The 26,206-nt window shown below is 42.7% G+C and overlaps 2 protein-coding genes across 2 annotated transcripts; both read left to right on the top strand.

The window, feature by feature from the left end:
• The first annotated feature begins 90 nt into the window (after positions 1-90).
• On the top strand, positions 91-2,507 carry exoc8 (exocyst complex component 8). Its single transcript, XM_030781918.1, has one exon. It carries the CDS (start codon positions 176-178, stop codon positions 2,228-2,230), a length of 2,055 nt encoding a protein of 684 aa, XP_030637778.1. The 5' UTR covers positions 91-175; the 3' UTR covers positions 2,231-2,507.
• A 2,211-nt stretch (positions 2,508-4,718) lies between these two features.
• Positions 4,719-25,429, top strand: trim67 (tripartite motif containing 67). Its single transcript, XM_030782462.1, has 11 exons — positions 4,719-5,486; positions 12,669-12,764; positions 14,406-14,528; positions 17,519-17,629; positions 18,877-19,030; positions 20,022-20,090; positions 20,559-20,719; positions 21,079-21,217; positions 23,323-23,626; positions 24,605-24,767; positions 25,385-25,429. Exons 1-11 carry the CDS (start codon positions 4,719-4,721, stop codon positions 25,427-25,429), a joined length of 2,133 nt encoding a protein of 710 aa, XP_030638322.1.
• The last annotated feature ends 777 nt before the right edge of the window (positions 25,430-26,206 follow it).

The following is a 26,206-nucleotide window of genomic DNA, read 5'->3' as shown; positions in this document are numbered from 1 at the left end:
GATTTTTCCTGTCATATGACACAAATGGGAGTTGCCTGGTTCCTGAGATGAGGAAGCAGCTCCGTTGAAGAATAACGGGGACTGCTTTATTTAAACGAATTGCTACTGTTTTCCAGTTATTATTTTTATTGTTTCGAATTCTGATAAGTTTTGAGAGCATCTTAAGAGCATCACGATGGCAGATATGGGAAGTAGGCTACGCAAGCAACTAGAATCACCCAATTTCGACCCGCAAAATTATGTGAAGCAGCTCTCCCAGCAGTCGGACGGGGACAGAGATTTACAGGAACACCGCCATAAAATCCAGACACTGGCGGACGAAACTGCTCAAAACCTGAAGAAAAATGTTTACAAGAACTACAGGCAGTTCATTGAGACTGCCAAAGAGATTTCTTATCTCGAAAGCGAAATGTATCAACTCAGCCACATTCTCACGGAGCAGAAGAGCATAATGGAAAGCATAACACAAACTCTACTGTCAACAGACAAAGATGAAACGGCGAAAGAAATGCTAGCAGCTTTCCCCAAAGAAACCGAAGAGGTGAAACAGAGGACCTTGACCACGCTTTTGGAGAAGGTGGAAGGTTGTAAAAACTTAATGGAAACACCAGGAAGGTATTTGGTGTACAACGGCGATCTGATCGAATACGACGCTGAAAGCATGTCACAGATTCAAAAAGTGCACGCCTTTCTGATGAATGATTGTTTACTTATCGCAACATGGTTAGCAAACCGCCGTGGAACTGTCAAGTATAAATACAATACTTTATATGATCTGCAGGACTTTGCTGTTGTGAACGTGAAAGACAACCCTCCCATGAAAGACATGTTCAAAATCCTCATGTTTCCAGATAGCCGTATCTTCCAAGCCGAGAACAGTAAAATCAAGAAGGAGTGGTTGGAGATTCTTGAAGAAACTAAGAAGAGCAAAGTGGCAAAAGACAGACACAAAAAAGAGGAGGAGGTTCCAAATTCCCCCGTTCGCCAGGAGGTGTCCACCAATCCATTTGACGAAGAGGACGAGCCCCTGGAATCAGAGGAATTGGTTGATTTGAGCCCAGAATGGATCCAAGAACTTCCAGAAGATCTAGATGTGTGCATAGCACAAAGAGATTTTGAGGGAGCCGTGGATCTCCTAGATAAGCTAAATGAGTACCTCCGAGACCAACCGGTGAGTCCTCGTGTGAAGGAACTGAGGAGCAAAGTGGACGAGCGGGTGCGTCAGCTGACAGAGGTGCTGGTGTTTGAACTCTCTCCAGACCGTTCACTTCGCGGAGGGCCTAAAGCCACACGTCGTGCCGTCTCACAGCTTATTCGCCTTGGTCAGTCCACCAAAGCTTGCGAGCTGTTCTTAAAAAATCGAGCGGCGGCCGTGCAAACGGCCATCCGACAGCTTCGCATAGAAGGAGCCACGCTTCTTTACATCCACAAACTCTGCAATATCTTTTTCACCAGTCTTCTCGAGACGGCCAAAGAATTCGAGATGGACTTTGCCGGCAACACCGGCTGCTACTCGGCTTTTGTCGTGTGGTCACGCTCCGCCATGAAAATGTTCGTCGACGCCTTCAGCAAGCAGGTGTTTGATAGCAAAGAGAGTATATCGACCGCGGCAGAGTGCGTCAAAGTCGCTAACGAGCACTGCAAACAGCTCAGCGAAATAGGTCTGGACCTGACGTTTATACTGCAGTCGCTTCTGGTAAAAGACATCAAAGCAGCCCTTCAGAGCCAAAAGGACATCATCATTGAGGCCACCAAACATCGTAACTCCGAGGAGATGTGGCGTAAAATGAATCTCATGACCCCCGAAGCTTTGGCTAAATTAAAAGAGGAGATGCGTAGTTGCGGGATGAGCACCTTTGAGCAGTACACGGGAGATGACTGCTGGGTCAACCTTAGCTACACAGTTGTCGCTTTCACCAAACAGATGATGGCGTTCCTCGAAGAAGGGTTGAAGTTGTACTTTCCAGAGCTGCACATGGTCTTTCTGGAGAGCCTGAGAGAGATTATTCTGGTGGCGGTTCAGCACGTGGACTTTAGTTTGCGTTGCGAACAGGAGGCGGATAAGAAAGCCTTTATTCTTCAAAACGCCGCTTTCTTGCACGAGACCGTCCTCCCTGTGGTGGAGAAGAGATTTGAGGAAGGAGTGGGCAAACCGGCCAAACAGCTCCAAGACCTGAGAAAGAGCTCGCGGCCGCGCGTGAACCCCGAGAGCACCACGTCTGTGGTGTAGGACTGACGAATAAACAGGACTGCAACTCTGCATACTAGAATCTGCTGTAGTTTTAAAGAGACGAGTCAATTTAAAAAAGAGACTGTCACATTGATCATTCTCATATTACTTGTCAAAAAGAATAATTAAGCATTAAATCATGTTGTTGTTTTTTTTCTTAAGATTCATGAATTCTATTAAGGAAAGGGAAGACAGTGGAACACTAAGAGCTGAGTTACTGAGAGTCTTGACTTTGGGTTAGGAACATTGCTTTTGCTTCTCAATGTAAAACACACAGCTGTTGTATGTAAAGTTTATAACATTAAAGTAAACATATAGACCATGGATTTCTTGTTTTATTTACTTTTTTAAGCTTATTTTTAATATCACAGGATTAAGAGTGGTTAAACTGGCATTTAGTCTAATCAAGTGTCTAACAGCTGTCTGACAATATAATGACAATATCAGTACATCCAGGCACTTTGCTCACCCTACTGCATAGTGTTCTTTATTAATCTGTTACACTCATAGCAAGTGGGACATAATTGTTTATTTTTCCAGATGGCTTAGGAAAAATGACTAAACAGGTGAGGGATTTATAAAGTTTACGACTGCATAACAGTCTCAAAGAGATGATGTTTTGCTCTGAAACAGTGAGCACTTTCTTAGTCCCTTTTGTTTTTTGATGCAAGACAATTTTAATGCAATTCCACAAGGGGGGAAATGGGGGGGAAAGAACTTCACATCTTCTGCTGAACATTTGGTGTAGCTCATTTTGCCATGTGCAGAAACTAGAACATTCTCATTCTGGACTCAGTTCACTGGTGTGTGCATAGGGGTTAATCCAATACATCTTAGGGTCACAGTTAAACCAAACAAACAAACAAAAAAAAACCCTCTAGCTGTTCACAGTAACCCAGAGAGATTAAAAGATGAAATTTCATTCTTTTATTTAATCCTCCTCTGTCATCTGCATATTCCTCTCACATGCAATCTCTTTCACCTCTGCACAAAATGGACAAAACAATCTTTTTATTTTTTATACCTTCACTTGTTTATGTTTGTGAAATTTTCTGTATGTCTGTTCTCAGAAGCAAATTAAGCTTCAGTCAGTTCATCTCATTTTTCTATTAGGTGTCTGCAGATAGTGTTTGTCAGCTGATGGAATTGAAATGACTGCACTGGATGAGCTTTTTGTTTGTTTGTTTGTTTTCTTTTACAACAGTGAAGATGCCTTTTCAGCTGGTACAATTATCAAGACCTAAGATTTAGGAGGAAACTATATTTCTGTGCATTATTTATGTGTTTGAATCTGGTGTTCATTCAGTGCCGGCATGGTGAGAATAAATTAATTGCTCAGGTGTGAATCTGAGCTATTGTTAAGGCTAGGGCTTGCATAAAAAGTCACTGTCATCCTTAATTGACAGTTTTTTCTTCTGCTATAGCACATTTTGGTCGACAGAAATTTTGGTTGATTTGTATTCCATTAAACAAATTTCTGGATGGGCTAGGGGCTACACTTTTTGAATTAAAATAAGATTTTTTTTAAACAGTGCTTAGTGAAGAATAAAAATCAAATTTGTTCCTCCACAAAGCCATCAAACTAATCTCTGAAGTCAATCTAGAAGCATTAGAAAGCGACAGCAAACGCACAGACACCCGCAGAAAGACGGAGGATTTAAATGAGTAGCAGATTGAAGCGGTTACACGTGCCAGGGCAGAGCGCGGCACTCTGACTGGTGTGCAAGGATGCCTGACGGAGACAAGTTTCTGTTAGAAAACACTTACAGCTGCTGAAACGAACACTTTTGATTTCATCCTCTCTTTTATTCAGCTGAACTTTTTTGTCGTTACGAATTAAGTGCCACTGGAGGTTGTACTGGAGAAAACATAAGTAACTAAATACACGAATAAATATTTAAAACACGGCTATATGTTATTTTGAAATTAACCTTTAAATGTAGCATAGTTACAAACGTTAAGTGATTGTCACGCTATAACCAGTGCAGTAGTACCCCTCGTCTATAGGCTATTTGTTTCGCATGGCCTCATTTTGTATTAGCAGTCTTTGGAGATAATGTATGTGTCCACATACCAATGTAAAACTCATTTAAATAGAAATCAGCGATGTGTCTCGTTGATTTATATGCCTCGACTCCACCGTACTGTTGATAATACAGACATTCCTTTAAATTGCAAATTAGATTTTTAGATGACCCTCATTCTAGATGTGGTCTAATAATAGATTTTTTTTCTATTTTCTTTTATGTCGAGGGTTTCTGCATTTGATTAGGGGGATTAAGGGACTTGTAGTTTTCAAGAGAAAAATGTAACGGCATTTATAATCCAGCCCTCGCGGCTTTCGTCAACATGGACTACTAAACCCACAACTCCTCTGTTTTTACGCATGCGCGCGTTTGGGGAGCGGGGAGCTGTCCATATCGAGTAGTGCTGTGCGGAGTTCATTGATTGCTCCTCCTCGGCGGTGGTTGAACGGTTCACGGACAGGATGGATGAAGAATTGAAATGTCCGGTTTGCGGATCACTTTTCAAGGATCCTATCATCCTGCCCTGCTCTCACAATGTGTGTTCGGCCTGTGCACGAAACATCATTGTACAAACGCCGGAGGGTGAGACACCCCCTCATAACAGGGCATCGGGGAACTCCGACTATGATTATTTGGATATGGATAAAATGAGCATGTACAGCGAAACGGACAGCGGCTACGGTTCGTACACACCGTGTTTGAAGTCCCCAAACGGCGTACGAGTATTCCCACCCTCCTTGGTGCACCGTCACTGCTCTATCACCTGTCCGCTCTGCCACCGGAGTGTCTCGCTGGACGAACGGGGGCTGCGGGGCTTTCCGCGGAACCGACTGCTTGAGGCAATAGTCTCCAGGTATCAGCAAAACCGTGCGGCGTCAGTCAAATGCCAGCTGTGCGACCGCAACCCTGTTGATGCCACCGTAATGTGCGAACAATGTGACGTGTTTTACTGTACCCCGTGCCAGCAGCGATGCCACCCATCCCGTGGGCCCTTGGCCAAACACAAGTTGGTCCCGCCGACCCAAGCTGCGGGCGCCGCGAGCCAAGAACAACAGCAACAAGGCAATGCAATTGCACGCAAACCGGCAACATGCATCGACCATGAAGCAGAAAACTACAGCATGTACTGTCTCAACTGCAAGATCCCGGTGTGTTATCAGTGTCTCGAGGAGGGCAAACATGGAAAACACGACGTAAAACCGTTAGCAGCCATGTGGAAACAGCACAAGGTAAGTAGACAATTGGTCTTTTTTTCGGGCAATCGGACAGCATCAGCGAGAAGTGGTGATAAGGGCACTTTGACAAAATGTACTCTATTTCCTGCTTCACAGAACAAGTATGTTATAAATGGAGAGTAACCTAAGTCTGCTTTTCTCTCATCCCATACATATCATGCCAAGGACGTTGTGCGTCTTGTTTTTACTGTATCGGGAACTGTTCCGAATATCTTGCGCTGACGCATTCCGCCTCCGGGCTCTGGGGTCTGCGAATAGGTCAACGATTTACGCATTCTGTCCGCGTTACGCTTACTGTAGGAGGATTTGGATGGCATGAGTCAACACACAACACGCACACACACACACCCCCCGCTTTGTTCTTCCCCTGCTGTGAACTAATGGATTTCGACGGAGGCAGTTAAGTGCGTGATTTTACGCATATTGCTCGAGACCTGTCAAAATTGATGAATGAAATTAATGCGCTCTTCTCCTTGTTTGACAGATTGCTTCAAAGTAATCTCACATTTTTGCTTGATTGGAATGACCCCCCCCCCCCCCCCCCCACCCACACACACACACACACACACACACACACACACACACATACACATACATAACACACACAACACACAGGCAGTCGTAGGTCATTCTTACGCTGACTACCTTTTACTTCACTAAACCGTAAACGAGTCCAAAAAAGCCGATATTTTTCTGGAGGACTGTAAATCCCACTTGCAGCTCATGAATAAAATATGAGTTGTACTTAGTTACGGGTACATTCTCTCACAGATTCTGTAATAGTTCTCAGCTGTCACTCATTTAGATCAGTTCAGAGCAAAAGTGGACACACACACTGGAGGAGGAGGGGTTACCTAAGTGTACCCTCCCGAAAGAGACTAATTAATTGTCTAATATGATCTTATGATCTTTGGCTGTGTCTGTGTGTGTGTCTGTGTATGTGTGTGGGTGAGTGTGGGTGGGTGTGTGTGTGAAGGAGAGAGAGAGGGGGACATGTTGTTGAATGAGAATCTGTGTAATTCCTCTGTTTGTCTCTCCATCTGTCGGATTCTCAGTGATGATGATACTTGAATTCTTGCTGTAATATTCTACTTCTGCACATTTGATGGGTCACTCATGTCAACTGATTTCTGCCAAGGAGAAAAAATGGTGTGAATCCATATCCCATATTGATGACATATTTAGAACACTGAGACCATAGACATTCTTTTTAGTAGTCCTTTTACATTTACAACACTGGATTATGAGGAAAAAAATATTTAAAACCCATGTCCCTCAGTAGATCTGAATCAACTATGAAAAGAAAACTCAAAGGGAGTGTTACAGCCAGTGCTGTATCTGGCAAGGCACTCTCTCTGCTTCTCTCTCTCTCGCGCTCTCTCTCTTTCTCTGCTTCTCTCTCTCTCTCTCTCTCTCTCTCTCTCTCTCTCTCTCCCTCTCTCCCTCTCTCTCTCTCTGTCTCTCTCTAGGCTGCAGCAATGTAACTGAATCGGGAGTCACTGAAAAAGTATTTGAAACTATTCTGAATATTCTATTGGCTCATAATGTAAAACTTCTTTTGTGACATCACTGTCCTCTCCTTCATGTTTGGCTACTCTCTTAATGTCCAATGACAAAAAACACCGGGATAAAGCAGTGTTGTCAGGCAGCTCACCGCTGAACACCAGAGCTATAAAGGCTGATTTACATGCCCATGGTGACGGTTGCTTGTTACTGTTGTGAGAAATGACAGGTTGTATTTGGTGGTCTGACCAATGAGAACATCGAAGGACCCAATATAAACCACACTTTGTGCGAAAATTCTTTTATCTAATTTATCCACTGTGTGTAATTCAGACCAGTATGCTAGTCATAAGTTAATTCTGATTAGCTAATCAATATATTACTTCATGAATTGTTTTCATTTTTTTTTTTCCTGAGATTTTTTTTCTGGCACTAAGGTATAAGACGATAAACTTATGAATTTGGTTGTTTTGTTTTTTTTCCTTAACCCAGAATTCTTGTAAGTTTGTTGTAAGTTTTTGTCATCCTCTGCTGAAGTCGTGACATGTCATGGAACGGGCCATGTTTTCTTGGCTGGTCTCCACAGATGAGCAGTGGTAGGAGGGCCCAGCTTCATCCCGGGTATCCCCGTGTGCTCTGTAAATCCTACACAGTGTCACTGACATTAACCAAGACCTTAATAAGTTCAGAAAACCCCTGGGATTGGCCTCTCAACCTTGAAACATGTTTACGTGATTGACCTTTGACCTTTGATTGTGTTTTGCGAAGCAAGTAATAAATTGGGCTTCTGCGGAGTTCATGTCGGGCGGTGGTGATGCAAAGCGATCGCTCGCTGAAAGATTTATTTGTCAGATTTGGAGTTATTTTGCCAGAAGAGAATCATGAAAAACCTGATTACTCTCTTCCCTGTTGCAGTTATACTGCTGTTGATTTCCATTAGAGATAAGAGTAAAGTTTTGTCTGTTGAATGTGATAAAATTGCCAAGAGCTCGTCTTGCATCCATTAACATATTGGTCCAATGAACGGTGAACTAAAATAATACTAAATACTAATACTAAAATTATGTTTATACATTACTTAATCTGACACATAATGTAACTGTGATAAATTTGCTCTACGTTTTTGCTGTGTCCCTTTGCTTTTCCTCTGTGTTTCTTCTCCTGCTGGATTTTCCTAAGCCTTTATCCTGCTTTTCTGTTCTGTACTTTTGTCCTGTGGTTTTCTCCTATGCTTTTCTCGTTTCCCAGCGGTAAAGAACAACAATATCACACGTCATGCCTCATGTCACCTCTTTGTTTACCGAGCGCTTTAGACTTGGACATTTTCTGGCTAAGTAACGTCCCACTCGAATACACTGTACACCACCCCTAATCTACACTGAGTGCAAGTGTCTCTTATGAAAGGACACGGGCAAGAGAACCAGTATGTGTGGAGCAGCCTGCTTCAGACAGTCACACAGACAGTGAGAGAGTGTTTTGGCTTGGCTGGGAATTCTGGTGTCAGGACTGCAACAGGAACACAAAGGCTTGGTTCACTGAATGTTAATGTTGGCAGTGAGGAATGCATCAGTATCTTCTGGGCTTGTGGATCATAGTTCTGGTTTGGGTTATGCTCTTTATATGATGGAGCTAAAGGCACTTTAGATCAGAGAAGATCTCCCTGGAAACTGTATCACGGTGTCACCAAACCCAACACCCAACCCCTGGGCAAAACTGATGCAAAAGAGAAATGAGTTCTCCCCAAGTCCTCTGTGGTTAGATAATCTTAATTATGAAAGAAAGAAAGACTTAGTTAAGACTCAAAAGAACATTAACGATGACATTTTGGCCCAGAAAAACTGAGTCTGCTCTCTGGAGACTTCCATATGAGCACAGCCAGGACTCATTCAGAGAGAGACACATTCAGAGAGAGAGAGAGAGAGAGAGAGTAGCAGCTGAAATGAAATATGAAATACCTAGGAACACCTTTTTACTACCCCGGCCCAGAGATCTCCTGCTCTGCTCCAGATCTATTATTAAATGGATTTAAAAACCCATCTCCTACGTTTGGGCTCCTGAGCGTTTGAGAATTTTGGTACTCAACTTTGAAGAAAAAAGCTTAAAAAAAAAAAAAAGCCAGCGCGAAACCTCAGAGACTAAAGCCAGTCAATAAAATTGATGCTCAGATTTGAACTAAGGTTTTATGCATATCATTTTAATGGATGCGGTTGCAGTTATTCACAACTCTCTATCTCTCTCTCTCTCTCTTTCTCTCTCTCTCTCTCTCTCTCGCCCCCCCCCCCCCGCTCCATATACATATGCAGAGGCAGCAGATGAGCTGCAGAGGGGAGGGAAAAGTGTGTGTAGGTTAATGTATATCACTCAAACATGCCAAACCTTTTCGTCTACATGTTCTCTCTCCCTCTCTCTCTCCCTCGTTCGTCCTCTCTCTCCCGCGTATGGTGACCAAGGCAACGGTGACTCTGCGCTGTGATGCAAAAGCGATTCCGCGAGCTTGTGTCAAATTCTCGGTTATTTCTGGCAACAGAAAAATCGCTTTTCCGGGAAACCACTTCAAACAGAGACAAACCTCTGTGTTACCATGGATACGCATCATTAATAAGAAAGGAAATAATATTTTTTCTATCACAACAGGCTGACATGAATATCAGAAAACATAAAACTATTAAAAATGATATGTCCCCTTTTAATGTTTTGCGAGAATATCAGTGATTTTTAATGCATTCTGTCACGCTGAACGTTTAAGCAGTAATTTTCAGGACCAATTACGAGTTGTCAGTATAGATATGTAGTATTTGCATCAAGACTTTGCGGTGTGCTTTGCATATTCATGCATCCATTAATATGATGTATCCCATTAATATTTTATAGGCTTTTAAGGCATTGGCTGTGGGAATGTATGTGAAATACGAGGTCTCTATGAAAATCATACCCGTGAGGCCTTGGAAAATGGCAAATATTCTCTGACCTGGTTTCTCTCTTTCCCATCCTGCCCACTCTTTTCTACAGTACAGAGCAGCTGGGAACGCATTGCTTACTCACAGAGAGAGAGAGAGAGAGAGAGAGAGAGAGAGAGAGAGGGAGAGAGAGGGGTAAGGAGGGATGAATCTGAACCTTTTCTCCGTGCAGGCAGACAGTGGATTTGTGACTGTGTGTGTGTCAGTGTGTGTGTGTGTGTGAGTATTTGTGAGTATTTGTGCGCTTTGTTTCTGCTGGCCTCCAGATGTGGAGCATTAATGACACAGCTGCCGACAGAGAGAGAAAGAGAGGGAGTGAGAGAGAGAGAGAGAGAGAGAGAGAGAGTAGACAGTACTAGCTGAGTTGACCCATTCCTCTCGGCACATCCCGAAGGACTCGTCACAATCAAGGTCAAATCCACCATCAGCTCATTTCCTCTCTCTCTCTCTCTCTCTCTCTCTCTGTCTCTGTCTCTGTCTCTGTCTCTCTCTCTCTCTCTCTCTCTCACTCTCTCTCTCTCTCTCTCTCATTCTCTCTCTCTCTCTCTCTCTCTCTCTCAATACGATTCAGTTCTGTTCAGTCCTATTCATAAAGGTTTATTGACGCCAGTCTGTTTGTACAGAACGATGCAGAAACATGTGACATAGCAGTTCACATACAATCTGACACAGAGTCCCATAGAGAACAGCATTGGGAGAGAGAGAGAGAGATGAAGCTGCCCTGTCCCCTGAGGTTTTCTCTGCCAGCGGTGAACATTCATCCCTTTACTCCTGAGACAAATCTCTTTTCTATAAGACTGGACAAACCCAAGGAGGAGGCTCCTCCGTTTTAGAAATATTTTTCACTGACCAGTTTCTACCTCCTGCACTGTGTAAAGAAGGACATCTTGGGCAGTGTGGGAGCACAGCTTGACTCTTCCACTCTCTCTTTTCCTCACCCTCTGTCTTCTTTCTCTCTTTCTCCCATCCTCATTGTTCCCTCTAACTTTAACCATCCTCTTCTTGTTTCCTCTCACTTGCTCTCCGTCCTTTCTCACTCTGAATCTCCGAGTCCTCTCTCTCTCTCTCTCTCTCTCTCTCTCTCTCTCTCTCAGGACTCTCTCTCTCTCTCTCAGGACTCTCTCTCTCCCTCCCTCTGGACTCTCAGTTCATTTTTCTAAGGTGATTTTCTGGCAAGATTCCCAAACAACATCACTTTATCTCTTCTATAATATTCAATGGTCCTCTCCCCCCTCTCTCCTCCACTCTCTCTCTCTCTCTCTCTCTCTCTCTCTCTCTCTCTCTCTCTGTCTCTCTCTCTCTCCTCCTCCTTTTCTCTCACACCCTCTTTGTATTTGCTGTGATTACAGGTACAGTAATGCTGTAGATAATGCGATAGCAGCACTCGGGAAGAATTCAAACAGAAAGGAGATGTAAAAGGGACCACAGAAGATGCCTCTCTCTAGAGACAGGTCATCTCAAACGGTCCAAGCATGAGGATGTCTCGTCCTGGTTTCCAGTGTCATATGATTGTCGTCTGGGTTGTTTCTCTTACCACTAACCACGAAACATTTAACTAGCCCTCAAAAAACCAAAAAAACCACTCTTTCTGTGAACAGGAACAGAAGGTTGGTTTCTCTCTTGGTTTCCCCTGAGGTAACCAGATCTCAGAGTGTCCCAGGAAGCACAAAGGAAGAGGGGCGTGTGTGTATCGGAGTGGTCCGAGGTCGTGTCCTTGTGTACGTGTGTGTGTGTGTGTGTGTGTGTGTGAAGAGGGGCCTCTCTTGGCGTGGATTGTGCTGTGTTGAGACAGATCAGTCAGGTCCTTGTTAAGCGAGCGGACAGCTTGCTGGGGCAGATGGTGTATTAACGGAGCGTGGCCGACTGACGGGGGATTTAAGACCCCGGTGATGGGCAGGGCACGGTGGGCGGCACAGCGAGGGAAGACCCCGAGGAAGAGGAGCAGGTGGGAATGAGGGGCGTGGCATCCAGCCAAACCTATCCCAGCATGCTCTTAGCGAGCGGGCTTTGATTAAACATCCTAACCAGTCTCGGTCTCAGACACGAGACACACAAAGAGGAGATGAACGAGCGAATCGGTCATTGAAAAGCCGACCCTTGCCGTGCAGTCGGAGTGTGACCTTGGTAAATGGTCGTGTGCGTGTCTGGGGTGAAGAATTATTGCTCTTTGTGACGAGGGGGTGTGTGTGGGGTGATTCCGGGGTAGTCGATGGGTGGACTTTTGTTCCTCTGGCATTCATTAACCACACAGTCATCCAACCCAACTACGCACATACACGTGCACACACACTCACACACTCACACACACACTCACACAGCAAATCTTAGTGAGTGTTCTCTATGTCAGCTTACTTGAATCTACAGAAAACAAAGAACATTTACATGTATCGAAATACTTCTTCACATGTAAAGCTATGTCATCCTACTTCTAATGTAATATATATATTGTATTGTGTTGCAATACATATTTGTATATCAGTATTAATAATTTGTTTGACAACAAACTATGTGCTGTAGGGAATAGTTAAGAGTTCTGATTTTAACCTAGGCTCCATTGTGTCAGTCTGAAAAGAAAATCATAAAATTATTTTTATCAGTATTGATATTAGTATTAGTACGCATTGCAGTAGTACTAGTAATATGCTTGTGTTTCCTCTAAAGTTTTGGAGTTTCTTTTGGTTAATTTTCTGTTTTAATTCTGTGTTTTGCCCCCCAGTGTCAGCTCTCTCAGGCTCTGAATGGAGTGTCAGACAAAGCCAAAGATGCCAAGGAGTTTCTGGTTCAGCTGAAGAACATGCTACAGCAGATCCAGGTACAGTCTGCCTGGTCTACACATCACACACACTCCTTAAACCAAAGCACAGGGAAGAACATGTTTTAGCTGAACCAGGTACAGTCTGCTTGGTCTACACATCACACACATTCCTTAAACCAAAGCACAGGGAAGAACATGTTTTAGCTGATCCAGGTACAGTCTGCCTGGTCTACACATCACACACATTCCTTAAACCAAAGCACAGGGAAGAACATGTTTTAGCTGATCCAGGTACAGTCTGCCTGGTCTACACATCACAAATTCCTTAAACCACAGCATAGGGAAGAACATTCTACAGCAGATCCAGGTACAGCCTGAATGGACCAGACTGTTTTACAGAGCGAAGGGGCTTTGGCCTTTAGGAATGTGTCCAGATTCAGAGAGGAACTGAATTGCCGTCTTACTGAATTAAGCAAATCAGGAGGTGACACAAAAGGACGTGTCAGTTTGGCCTCTTTGAAACTTTCAGTGGGTCACTTAAAGTGTTACTTACCATCATTGTGTTCCCCTGCTTCATTTCCTGTGTTTTCTATGGGCAAATAACCTTGAGTTAAAGCGGATCTAAATATTTAACCACGATACATGCTTTAAAAAAAAAATGCTTGATCTTGCATATTAAAAATGTAGGCCAGAGAGTCACTTCTTTCTTTATTTTTTTTCACTTTTTTTTTTTTTATTCATCGTGTTGAATTGTGTATGAGCTACGTCACGTGTGAGGAAACGGTTTATTTTTAGACTGTTAGCTCTGCCACTTGGTGGCTCAGAAGTGGAGTTTTATCGTTGTCTTGTCCGCACATGCTCGCGCTGGCCGCAGCCCATGTGTCACCGTAGCCCCCCCCAACCCCCCCTCCCCCCCTAGAAGCCCCTCGTGAATTTCTCTCTTCTCTCTCTCTCTCTCTCTCTCTGCTCTGTCATATCTGATCATGGCTCTGTGGAGCGGGCATTAGGAGCTGCAGTCAGTCTGCTGTCTTACTCATATTAAAGCCACAGTATTACAAAAGCCTTTACTTCCCCTAAGCTTCCTCATCCAACCAACTGTCCTCACCCTCAGCCAGGATTACAATTCATTATCTCAGAAGGAAAAAAAAAGAACGAAGAAAAGCGATTCACTGAAAGTAACAGTCAAAGTGACAGGGTGGTGAAATATGGTTCTGCAAACCAGCTGGTAAAACATAGTGTTACAGTTGTATGTTTAACAGTTTAGCAATGTATTAGAATCTTGTGTTGCAATGTGTTAGGATCTTGTGTTACAATGTTTGACTTGAACTGTAAATGTGATGTTATAGAATGTGTTTTCAGAATGTTGGGTCATAGAATGTGTTCTTAGATTTTGATGTCATCTATGATGTCATAGGAAGTCAGGATTCTGTAATTAGAGAATGCCTAAGTGAGGTGTATGCTGTACATTTATGATGTCATAGGATGTTAGGATTCTTTAATGACAAAGTGCTTGGACGAGTTCTATGCTGTTTGTCTGTGATGTCATAGAAAGTCAGAATTCTTCAGCATTTTAATTCCAGAGTGAGGCCAGACACTGTTTGTGTGTGATGTCATAGAAAGTCAAAATTCACCAAAACACAAAGCCAGAGTGAGGTTGTATGCTGTATGTCTCTGACTGGATGACTGTGTGATTGACAGGAGAATGGTGTGGAGTTTGAGGCATGTCTGGTGGCTCAGTGTGACTCCCTCATTGAAGCTTTGACTCGACAGAAGGCCAAGCTGTTGACCAAGGTCACCAAGGAACGAGAGTGCAAGCTGAAGGTGAGTTAATGAGTGTGTGTGTGTGTGGGTGTGGGTGGGTAGACAGACTGCTTATTCTCGAACTGGCTACCCAAACATAATGCCTTGTGACAAGAATCTGTCAACCAAAAAAAATCACACAAGAAACAAACAGCTTGTTTTTAAGGAGACAACAAATGGCCAGGGTAGGGTAGGAGTCTTCACACAGCATGGGAACCCGGTGAGGAAGAATAGTACATCCACTACCACGAGCTGTGGCCATTTGAATTTCAAAGACAAATAAAAGCTACATATCCAGAGGCTGATGAGCCTATTGATTGTCTCACGACAATGTTTTTCACTGTGTAAATCAATTCATAACTTAAGGCAACGTATTCAGATTTCATATCTTTATCAGCCCATGAAAACACAGAGCTGTGGTTTGTGTTTTTCTTCACGAGAGGGTCATGAAAAAGTATCATAAAAAAAGTTTGCTTTAGATGACCATGATAACAAGTTTCAAATCAAAACATTACTGACATAAAAAACCATCCAAAAATACAGGGAATTTTTGATAATTTCTGAATTTCAAAACCAAATATCCAAGATCAAATTTTTGGATTTGATCAATGCAGCGGAGGAACATTGCTATGTTAAACATGATGAATCGACAAACGGTGAGAAAACGGTCTCGTATTTCATCTTTTTACAGGTCATGTCTAATAATGAAAACAAAGAAACAAACAAACATTCAGAAGTACCAGTGAAAAGCACACTCATTTCGGTATATTGCTGATCATAGCTCAGTTTTCATAGCTCAGTTTTCCACTCTCAGCGGTCACAGTTAAGATGCTCCTGTGGCTCTGTTTGTTCTGGTACTGACGTTTTTTTTTCTGGGGGCATATTTGGGCTTTGGACTAGGAACCCCATCTGCAGGATTTGAACCCGCTCTTAGACACATGGATCTGGGTCTGGGCACAATGTGTGTCTGTGCAAACAGAGACCCCCCCCAGCTCCCCCCCGCTTTCCTCGGTCCAGCTGTTGTCATTAGTGGGGATAGACAGAGGGGAAAAAAACGAGAGGAGAGAGGAACGAGGGAGGTTAGATTGGTGCGTCGTGCAGGATTACGGAGCTGAGTCGCGGTTTTAGTGTCCATATGGTGGAAATGAAGAGCAGAGAGCCGGCAAGGTTTGTTTTTGTCAGTATGGTTTGAATAAATCTTTTCAGAGAGGGGGAAAAAAGATGATTTTTTGACCCTGATGGATCAAATCGTCTGTTTTCGGGGATGATCCAGATGGGCTTATCTTTACTGTAAAGATCAAACATTTTCACCACATTGATAATGTGGTTATACATTTGTACGTTTTTTCGATTCTTCTAGTGATCATTTAAATCCCTGTGTGTGTGTGTGAGAGTGCGTGTGTGTGTGTGTGTGTGTGTGTATGTGTGTGTGTGTGTGAAAGTCTGCATCAGGATAGTAAACTTTATTCTGGTCTAATTCATCTCTTCCGAACCACTGGCAGCAGACTGTGTGTGTGCACATGTATATGCCGTTGTGTGTGATTGTGTGTGTGTGTGTGTGTGGCCTCTTTTGCCATTATGCACATATTCTCAAGAGGAGGGATCACTTGTGTGTGTATATGCATGTGTGTGTGCGTGTGTGTGTGTGTGTGTGTGCGTTTGTGTGTGCGTGAACTGTCTGTCTGCTCTAGTTCTAATCCACAGACAGTGACAGACAGAGACTTTAACTCTCATTGGTAATCAGTGAAGAGTCATAGCAGACAGTTTCTTTAAACCTTAATCATCATCTTTTTCCCCGCTCAGAATAACACAGTAATCAAGCTTTTCATTGTCTAGCAGTAATAACATGAAAATAAAGCAGAAAAAACAGGAAACAAACATTGAAAAGGATTTTAAGAATGCAGGCGGGTTGTTTGTGATGGTTGTTTTAATTGCAGAAGTAATTGACAGGTGAATAATTAAACATTAAAGCCGATTCAGATGAGCTGCTTTGATGAGTCTTTTATTTAATCAAATTATCTTTCCGATTAGCGACGGGTGACACTTTTTAATTTGATGAAAGTGCATTTAACTTCACCGCGTTCTGTTTGCCATTCGTAAATAACTTAACACAAACTTAATTTTAATTATCTGTAAGCCAACAAACCAAAACTTTAGTTTAATTCACTCTAGGCAAGAGCGTCTGCTCTTTCATAAGTCGGTGAATATTGATAAATATGTACGCATGAGTTTTCATCTGTAAGTAATACAGACATTTTTTAATTTTTAATGTGTGTGGGTATAATTTATTGTGTAATAGAGAAGTCTAACTGTATAGATGGCGACTTTAAAATGTAGTATAGTGGTTTAATGTGTATATGTGTGTGTTTGTGTGTGTGTGTGACAGAGAGAGAGAGAGTGTAATATAGTGATTTAACATGTCTGTGTGTCTGTGAGTTTAGAGTGTAATATGGTGATGTTAATGTCTGTGTATCTGTGTTTGTGTGTGTGGGGGGGTTTAGAGTGTAATTTAGTGATTTTAGTGTGTGTGTGTGTGTGTGTGTGTGTGTGTGTAATACAGAGGTTAAAGCATGTGCATGGTGTTCATGTGCCTATGGGCTGTGTTTAGTATAGAGGTACAGTGCTGGTGACTGGCATTGTTTCATGCTATTTTGAATGATTGTATTTCACAATAGTGACAGTGCCATGCATATTAATTAGATGTGAATGAATGGACTTGACAACCAGCCAAATCCATTTCCCCACTGTTCTCCCCATGCTCCTCCATATGACAGGATGCTGTCTATTTGTGTGTGTGTGTGTGTGCATGTGTGTGTGTGTGTGTGTGTGTCTGGGTGTGTGGTAGCTCTGTTTTTCTGGCAGTGTTTAGATGCTTTGTGTGTGTGTGTGTGTGTGTGTGTGTGTCTGGGCATGTGGTAGCTCTGTTTTTCTAGCAGTGTTTAGGTGCTTTGTGTGAGTGTGAGTGAGTGTGTATGTGTGTGTGTGGTAGTAATTTTGCTTTTTGTATTTAGGTGGTTCGTGACCAGATCACTCACTGCACCATGAAGCTGAGACAGACAACAGGAATGATGGAGTTCTGTCTGGAAGTGATCAAAGAAAACGACCCCAGCGGCTTCCTGCAGGTATACACAGAGAGAGAGAGAGAGAGAGGCTTGCTGTGTTTCTTGGCCACTATAATTGGTAATCATTGTTATCAGTAATCATTATTCTCAGTAATCCTGTGGTATTTCCATATTGGACACTTTGTTACAGGGGATGGTACCTCAGAAAGCCTACACCATAAAGCCAAAGCGTACCTCCATGTTTACCTGTCTCAAGTGAAATTCCATATACAGTTTGACCGGGCCTAGATCACTACCATTTTCAGACGTGAACTGTTCACCTGTTATTTTTTAGTTCACAGAGAAAAGCTCTCCTGACTAACCGTTAAATACAGAGGTCAGGAATCAGATAAAATGGATGGAAACGCCAATCCACAGGCGTCAGTCTCTCTCTCTCTCCCTCCCTGTCTTTCTCCCTCTCTCTTTCATCCACTGCTGAATGTTTTATGATTTATTGATTGCTAAGAGTCTATGACTGCACTCAGAAATACTTTGGACAGTCTTAGTCATTACGTTCAGTTTCCTCACAGACCAGCTACACACATTCACATCACAGCCCTTCATTATTTACCACAGGAATGATTCTCTCACTCTGTCTATCTACCTTTCTATCTATCTATCTATCTATCTATCTATCTATCTATCTATCTATCTATCTATCTATCTATCTATCTATCTGTCTATCCATCTATGCATCTATCTATCTATCTATCTATCTATCTATCTATCTATCTATCTATCTATCTATCTATCCATCTATCCATCTATCTATCTATCTATCTGTCTGTCTGTCTATCTATCTATCTATCTATCTATCTATCTGTCTGTCTGTCTATCTATCTATCTATCTATCTATCTATCTACCCACCTGTCTGTTATTTCTGGACCTTTCCACATGATAAAATGCTTAAACGGAGATGACAGGACAGATCAATCTCATTTTCCTGTGTTTATTTTGATTATAGACACATAATATTGTTTTTCTGGGTTTATGTATACTGAGACATTCATTAGGAAAATGTTAGGAAAACTCTCATTCAAAATAGACTCATAAAGGGAATATCCCTTTAAAGTGGATTCATGAGGAAAACACTCAATTGGCAAAGACTCATTTGAGACAGGCTTATTTGGAAAACACTGATTGGGACAAAGACTTGTTAGGAATAGCTTATATAGAGTGGGACCAACAGCCTTCTTTAAATGAGCTGAAGAAATCTGAACAGTGGTAAATGAGCTGTCCCTGGGGTGTGTGTGTGTGTGTTTCTCAGATCTCGGACGCGCTGATCAAGCGTGTACAGAGTTCTCAGGAGCAGTGGGTCAAAGGAGCGTTGGAACCTAAAGTGTCTCCTGAGTTTGCCCTCACACTCAACACAGACCCTTTACTGCAGTCTATTCTGCAACTGGACTTCACACAGAACAAAGGTATACACTCTCCAAACACTACACACACACACACACACACACTCCCAAAACACTACGTCACCCGCAAACACATACACACACACACACACGCACACATACACACTCACATACACACACACCCTCATACACACTCTCACCCCCCCTCCCCCCACACACACACACAAACACACACACACAGACATACCACACATACAAACACACACACACACACTCCCCAAACACAACACATGTGCACACACCTTCACACACACCCACACACCTACCCACCCAGCCACACACTCACACACACAATCACAAAACCCTTTCAATACACTGACACACACAAAGAACATAGTTATTATCCACTCCCCAGCCTATGAACTGTGTCTGTGAATCATATCACACACTGACTGGATTCCACCTCATATAACGGACTTAACTATCTGTGTGATTATTCTGGTGTGTGTAGATGTGTTTGTTGTGCTGGATCATTCCTGGTTTAGATGACAGACATGACTATAACTAACACATCACTATCACATATCACTATCAGTAGCACAGGAAACCAAAAGCCTTTATTTCTCTGTGCAGAGAACCTGATCCACTATTAACCTGTAAATGTTTTTTTTTTCCTCCCTTACTACCGTCCTTCTCTAAAACACGCTACATCTACCACAATGACAAGAAAACAAACAAAATAATTGTAAGGTTGCTGTCAGATCCCAGAGTCCACAGGTCCAATTTTACCCAAGAGTCCACAGGTCCAATTGCTCCCATCCCCTGAAATATTGATCTACTCTGAATACACTGAATTGTTTGAAAATGGAAGAGCTTCATAATCTCCCTGCCAAAAAAAAACAAAACAAAAAAAAAAACAGCTAACCATCCAACCAAACAAAAAAACATCGTGCAAAATCCACAAGATCAAGCCAGCACCCCTTCAGCCTGTTTTAAACTTTGCTTCCAGACTAAACACGTTTTTGCAAAACTTTGTCCAATATCCATATTTCAGACGAGCAGGAGACTCCGTTAATGAAACAAATGCATGCAGGTGGACAGAAAGAGACGGAAAACGCCGGAGGTATTTCTCACAGACGATGCTCTGATTTCAACTGTTTCCCTCTTTTCAAAAATCCACGCCCCTAACTTACACCCCGTCTTCTTCTTCCTACCCCTCCTCCACTCTCCCTCTCTTTTAGAGGACTCAAACCTGACACAGGAAGAGTTCGCCACCCCAAACTGTAAAACCTGAGAAGTTAAGACCTCTCAAAAAAACAAAAAAAACAAAAAAAGAAAGAGTAAATCAGTTCACTCCGATAAAACCTAAGTAACAAAACTTGAAACCGAATGTTTAAAGTTACATCATCACGTTTGTCTTTGGTACTTTTTTTTTTTTTTTTTGCGCTGTCTTAACTTTTCGGGTTTATTGTGAATGCATGTTTACAGGGTTTTGAATTTCTTTTTAAAATTGATCCCCTCACTTCTTGGCGTCTGCCTGGGGGTTGATAGTTTGAGCTCTTTGAGCGTTTGGTTTGGTTTTGTCTTTCAGCGGACACGCCCACCGTGCCCCCTCCACCTCTGCTGCAGCTGGAGAAATGTTGCACCAGAAATAACAGCGCCACTCTGGCCTGGAGGATAACTACCACACCAGTGTTCCCAGTAGAAGGATACGTGCTGGAGTTGGACGATGGGAACGGGGGCCAGTATCGGGTAGGACAGACACGACGATCCATTTAGAAATGTTTTAATGATGGAATTTTTCACTCTTGTCTTGTTACCTCATTCTATTTTGATGTTATTTTCTGTCCCCTAAAATACAGTATAATTTTTTTGTCCATGCGAATGGTTTTAACTGTTGTATTTGCAAATGTGGAATTGACAAAGTTAGCCCAAAGTCTGTAGAAAGTTCTGATATAGTGTCTGAAACAGTGTGTGGTTGGAGAATTTTAGAGACCTACTCTGTGGTTCAAGCCTAGATGTTTATCTACTCCTCTTTCTCATTGACTGAGAATACACATTCTGACTAAACATACTTTTTCTGTACCTCTCTCTCTCTCTCTCTCTCTCAGGAGGTATATGTGGGGAAGGAGACAGTCTGTACAGTGGATGGGCTGCATTTTAACAGCTCTTATAACGCAAGAGTCAAAGCCTACAGTTCGGCTGGGGTTGGGCCTTACAGCAAGACTGTGGTTCTCAAGACATCTGATGGTGAATCTCTTCCCATCTATCCCTCTCTCTTTTCCTGGGCCTCTTTTCCCCCTCTCTCTCTCTCTCTCTCTCTTTCTCTCGTCTTATCGTTCCCGCACACTTTTCCCGTCCCTTTCTTGTTTCCTCTCTCTCTCTCTGTGTTTGTGTGTGTGTGTGTGGTAAACGTAAGCACATAAAAGGAAAGAACCCTGACTGTGTGACGGGTGTTTTTAATTAAGGCCTGAGGTGTGATTCCCTCTTACTGCTGTTCACAGAATCCTATGGAATCTGACTACTTTGACTTAATCAGATTCTCCTTTCTCTCTCTCTCTCTCTCTCTCTCTCTCTCTCTCTCTCTCTCTCTCTCTCTCTCTCTCTCTTTCTTTCTCTCTCTCTCTCATACACACACACACACACACACGCATTCTCCACCTCTCTCAACTGTTCTGATCCCAGGCTATGCTGTTTGGGCTGGTTTATAGCTGTTGTGTTGATGTTCAGATAGAGAGAGAGGTTACTAAGAAAGACTTGAATTATTATACTGAATTATTATGGAACATCATGTAGACACCTGAAGCAGCCGGTGGCTTTGAGGTCTCTCTGAGGTTGTCTCTGAGGTTTTCTGTGAGGTTGTATCTGAGCTATTCTGTGAGGTTGTATCTGAGGTATTCTGTGACGTTGTATCTGAGGTATTCTGTGAGGTTGTATCTGAGGTATTCTGTGAGGTTGTATCTGAGGTATTCTGTGAGGTTGTGTCTTAGGTTTTCTCTGAGGTTGTGTCTTAGATTTTCTGTGAGGCTGTATCTGAGATTTTCTGTTTGGTTGTATCTGTGGTTTTCTTGGAGGTTCTATCTGAGGTATTCTGTGAGGCTGTATCTGTGGTTTTCTGGGAGGTTGTATCTGAGGTATTCTGTGGGGTTGTGTCTGAGGTTGTCTCTGAGCCTGTCTCTGATGTTGTTTCTGAGCTTGTCTCTGAGGTATTCTGTGGGGTTGTATCTGAGGCTGTCTCTGAGCTTGTCTCTGAGGTTGTATCTTAGCTTGTCTCTGAGGTTCTCTCTGAGATTTTCTCTTAGGTAAACTCCAGTTACACGGGTGTACTTTTGGTCTGTGAGTGTTGGTGGCAGCCTGGTGTAATTAAAAAGTGTTTTAATGAGGTGTGAAGACACTTTGCCCTCCGCGGCTTGGTTAACCTCCATTTATCGCCCCACAAGAGCGGGCACACGCCAGTCTCTCACTGGCACAGGCTGACAGTGACTGCTGTCTGCCAATGCTCTTAGCCTGGAGAGATGAATGACGGCCAAGGGAATGGAATGGAGACATCTGATTGGATGGTAGAGGCTCAAGAGGTGGGTGATTTTGGACAGAGGAGCGTCAGTCCAGTGTTTGTCATGTTTCTGCCAAATATGGTCAGCACAGACACTGAGGAAAGAGGCTAGAAATGTGTCGTGTGCCAGATAAGATGTCTCCCCACATGAAACAGCGTAATTAACACAGTACATCTGAGAGAGTCTCTGCCTTACAGGCATAAACTCACTACTGAACCAGAGTGAGAGAGAGAGAGAGAGATCTAAATATCTAAACTGAACACAGCAACTTTAATATTTTAGCAACTGCTGTGTGAATATTTCATGTGTTGTTACTCACTAGCATTGTAGTGCTGAGTGTGTGTGTGTGTGTGTGTGAGAGAGAGAGAGAGATGGGGCTGATAGCTGATCAGTGTCCTATATTGCACTTTTCCCAGTTCTACATTCTCAGCAGGTTCACTCAGAGGACAAGAAAAAGGGAGGTACAGAAAAAGAAAGTGTGTGTGTGTGTGTGTGTGTGTGTGTGTGTGTGTGTGTGTGAGATAGAGAGAGAGAAAATTCCAGTGTGTGTGTGTGAGAGAAGAGAAAGTTAAAGCCCCTGATGGCCTAGATCAGGGGTTCTCCATTTTAACACAGGATGGCATATTTTTTTTTGACCCAAGCAAGACCAGCCTTGATTAAAATAACCAATTGTCCATCAGAGATTTGATTGGAAAAATCAGGCGCTCATTCTGGCACTGACATGCTTGATTCGATCAAATGCTTGACGAAACTTCCCGTTTGGGACTTCCATTACATTTGTGTAATTTGTGTGCTTCTCAGTGGCCTGGTTCACCTTTGACTCCAGCACGGCTCACAGGGACATCGTTTTGTCCAACGACAACCAGACGGCGAGCTGTAACAGCTACGACGACCGTGTGGTCCTGGGAACGGCGGCCTTCTCTAAAGGCGTCCATTACTGGGAGCTCACCATCGATCGCTATGACAACCACCCAGACCCTGCCTTCGGGGTGGCGCGCATCAACGCCATGAAAGACGTGATGTTAGGGAAAGACGACAAAGCCTGGGCGATGTACGTGGACAACAACCGCTCCTGGTTCATGCACAACAACTCTCACACCAGCAGGTAGGACACTCAGCGGGGCGGGTTTTGGAGAGACAAAGCCTTTACGGCAAAAATAGATACTATTTTTAACAGAGTGACTCAAACCACTAATGTGTGTTAATGTGCATTTCTGTACCAGTCAGTGTAACCCCCTTTCTTTCTGGGTGACCTTTGAACCTTTGTGTCAGTTTCCTTATAATATACAAAGAATAACTTTTCATTTCTTTGTTGGTTTATCCTTATCAGATTTGTTTAAGATGCCATTTTCTTTGGCCATCCAAACATCTGATGAGAGAAAAAAAAAATCTCTGTCATTATGTGGAATTTTCATGCTCGTTTTGGTATGTAAAAGTGGTTAATTTTCTAACAAGTGTGAAAAACTCATTAATTTCCTCCCTCAAAGCATTATGTAGCATAACCAATTTTATACATTCATTTAATCTGTGTGTTCAGGGTAAATTTTATTCAGTCACACAGGAACCCTTGTTGAAACTGCCATGAACTGGACTGAACTGCTCAGAGTTCAGTCAGAAAGAAACTTCCACAAGTTTTTTCAATGAATCTTATGTAAAAGAATTCTAAATGGGATGTATTCCAACCTGAGGGAGGGAACACGCTTATAGTGAGAGCATTTTTTTGTTCTTGATTGACAAAAGAGATGTCAATGACCCAAATTATAAATTACATTAAATGATGAGGATTATTTAGTTAAACACAGTGCTTTTTCATTTAAAGTATGTTTTAAATCCACAAAGGGGTAGTCAGGGCCAAATTTAATGAATGCCGTCACCTTCTCAACACTCATAACTGCCCTCATTTCAAAGAGTAATTTTGGATTACTACAAAAGTTCCCCTGGACAAGTCTGCCTGCTAAACAAATGAATACGTGAGAGAGGAACTGTGTCTGTCCATCCAGGGTATGAACAGAGGTGATGATAATGAAAAGAAAGGCTTTTCAGTCTTTTTTCTCCTGCCGTTTTTCTCTTTCTCTATGTGCAGGGCGGAAGGTGGAATCACTAAAGGTTCCACAGTGGGAATTCTGTTGGACCTGACCAAACACACGCTCACGTTCTTCATTAATAAGGAGCAGCACGGGCCTGTCGCCTTTGAGAATCTGGAGGGAGTCTTCATGCCTGCCGTCAGCCTGAACCGAAATGTCCAGGTGAGATTCACACGCTGCGGGTACCGGCGCTGAATCACAGACCGGGTTCACAGCAGAACCAGCTCACGAATGGATTTGAAGTAGAGCTGGCAAAACGGTCCCAGAACCGCATTCTGACCAAGTTTACATGGAGAACCGACTCGTGAAACCGTCAGTGGTAAAGCTCCTCCCTGGTTGCTAAGAAACAAATAGTTATAAAGATCTAGAACACAGAACATGCCCTGTGGCAAGGTCTCTGAATCCTGGTCCTGGAGACCCAACAGCTCTTTTCAGTTTGGGTTTCTCCCTGATCTAACACACCTGCTCCAGCTAAAGAGCGGCTTGCCACTTGCCGTCATTTCATACTTTTGGCCTCTAGCAGCAGGACAACAAACCTTATAGTTCATTATTTACCTTGGAATTTATCACAGTACTGTATGGAAAAATATCAAAATCATTCTTAGCCTAGGCACTGCATAATAGTTAGAATTTGAATGAATTCATACTTTATGAAAAGCCAGAGGATGTCATATTCATTGTATATAACAGTGGGAAATTCTAGGACAACAGTATTTCTTGAGTGCGTTGATAACCTTATAAAACTAGCTGAATGTTCTTTCCCTCTGTCTCTCTTACAGGTTACTCTGATTACAGGTCTGGAGGTGCCAAAGAATATGAAGTAGCCTCCTGACTGGTTGGCTGATCTGTGACATCACTGTAAGACACTCCCTTGTCCCTTTATGATTCGATATTGAGAAGCTGAGTTTGTTCCCTTGTTTTTGGGGGGTTTGGGGTGTACAGAGAGGTTTTTCTGAACAGCTTATGAATTTAATACGTATGTATGTATGTATGTATTTATGTATGTATTTATTTATGTTGCTGTCGTTACTGCTTCTTAGTCTGTAAAATCGAAGTGTAACTTGCAGTCATCAGGCTGTGTGACGTCATCACGACGCAGAGTTTCACGGCTACAGAATCTGTAACAGTTTTTTCATCTTTTCACTGTTGTTTTCTTACATAAAGTCATAGGAGTAAGAGGAGATGAGATGGCTGTCTCCCGCTGTTTCCGGCAGTAAGGACGGTATCGCTAGCGTGTACAAACTCAGCTGTCGCTGCCTGTAGAGCGCATCAAAACCCCATATTTACGGTTTGATTTATGGTTGGAGCACAACGATGAAAAGATGGCTTTTCCTTTAAGGACAGACAAAACTTTTTTTTTTTTTTCTCTGAAGATGATTTGGTCTACTTACGCTAATCTCAGGTTATTCTCATTCGCTCTAGAGTGAGTTCTAATTTTTCACGAAACGCTTTTGCTCACGTACAGTCAGGGATACACAGATTAAAACAAATCTGGAACATTCCTTCAAACATCCAATGAACAACATTACTCCTTCTTTTACATTTTTCTCTTGCCAAACAAATGTCTATCCTGCCATTTTTTTTTTATGAAAAAGACATGC

This window comes from Chanos chanos, chromosome 8 (assembly GCF_902362185.1).
Source record: "Chanos chanos chromosome 8, fChaCha1.1, whole genome shotgun sequence".
NCBI lineage: Eukaryota > Metazoa > Chordata > Actinopteri > Gonorynchiformes > Chanidae > Chanos > Chanos chanos.
The sequence above is the reverse complement of the archived record's forward strand: the minus strand, read 5'-3'. Positions and strand labels throughout refer to the sequence as shown.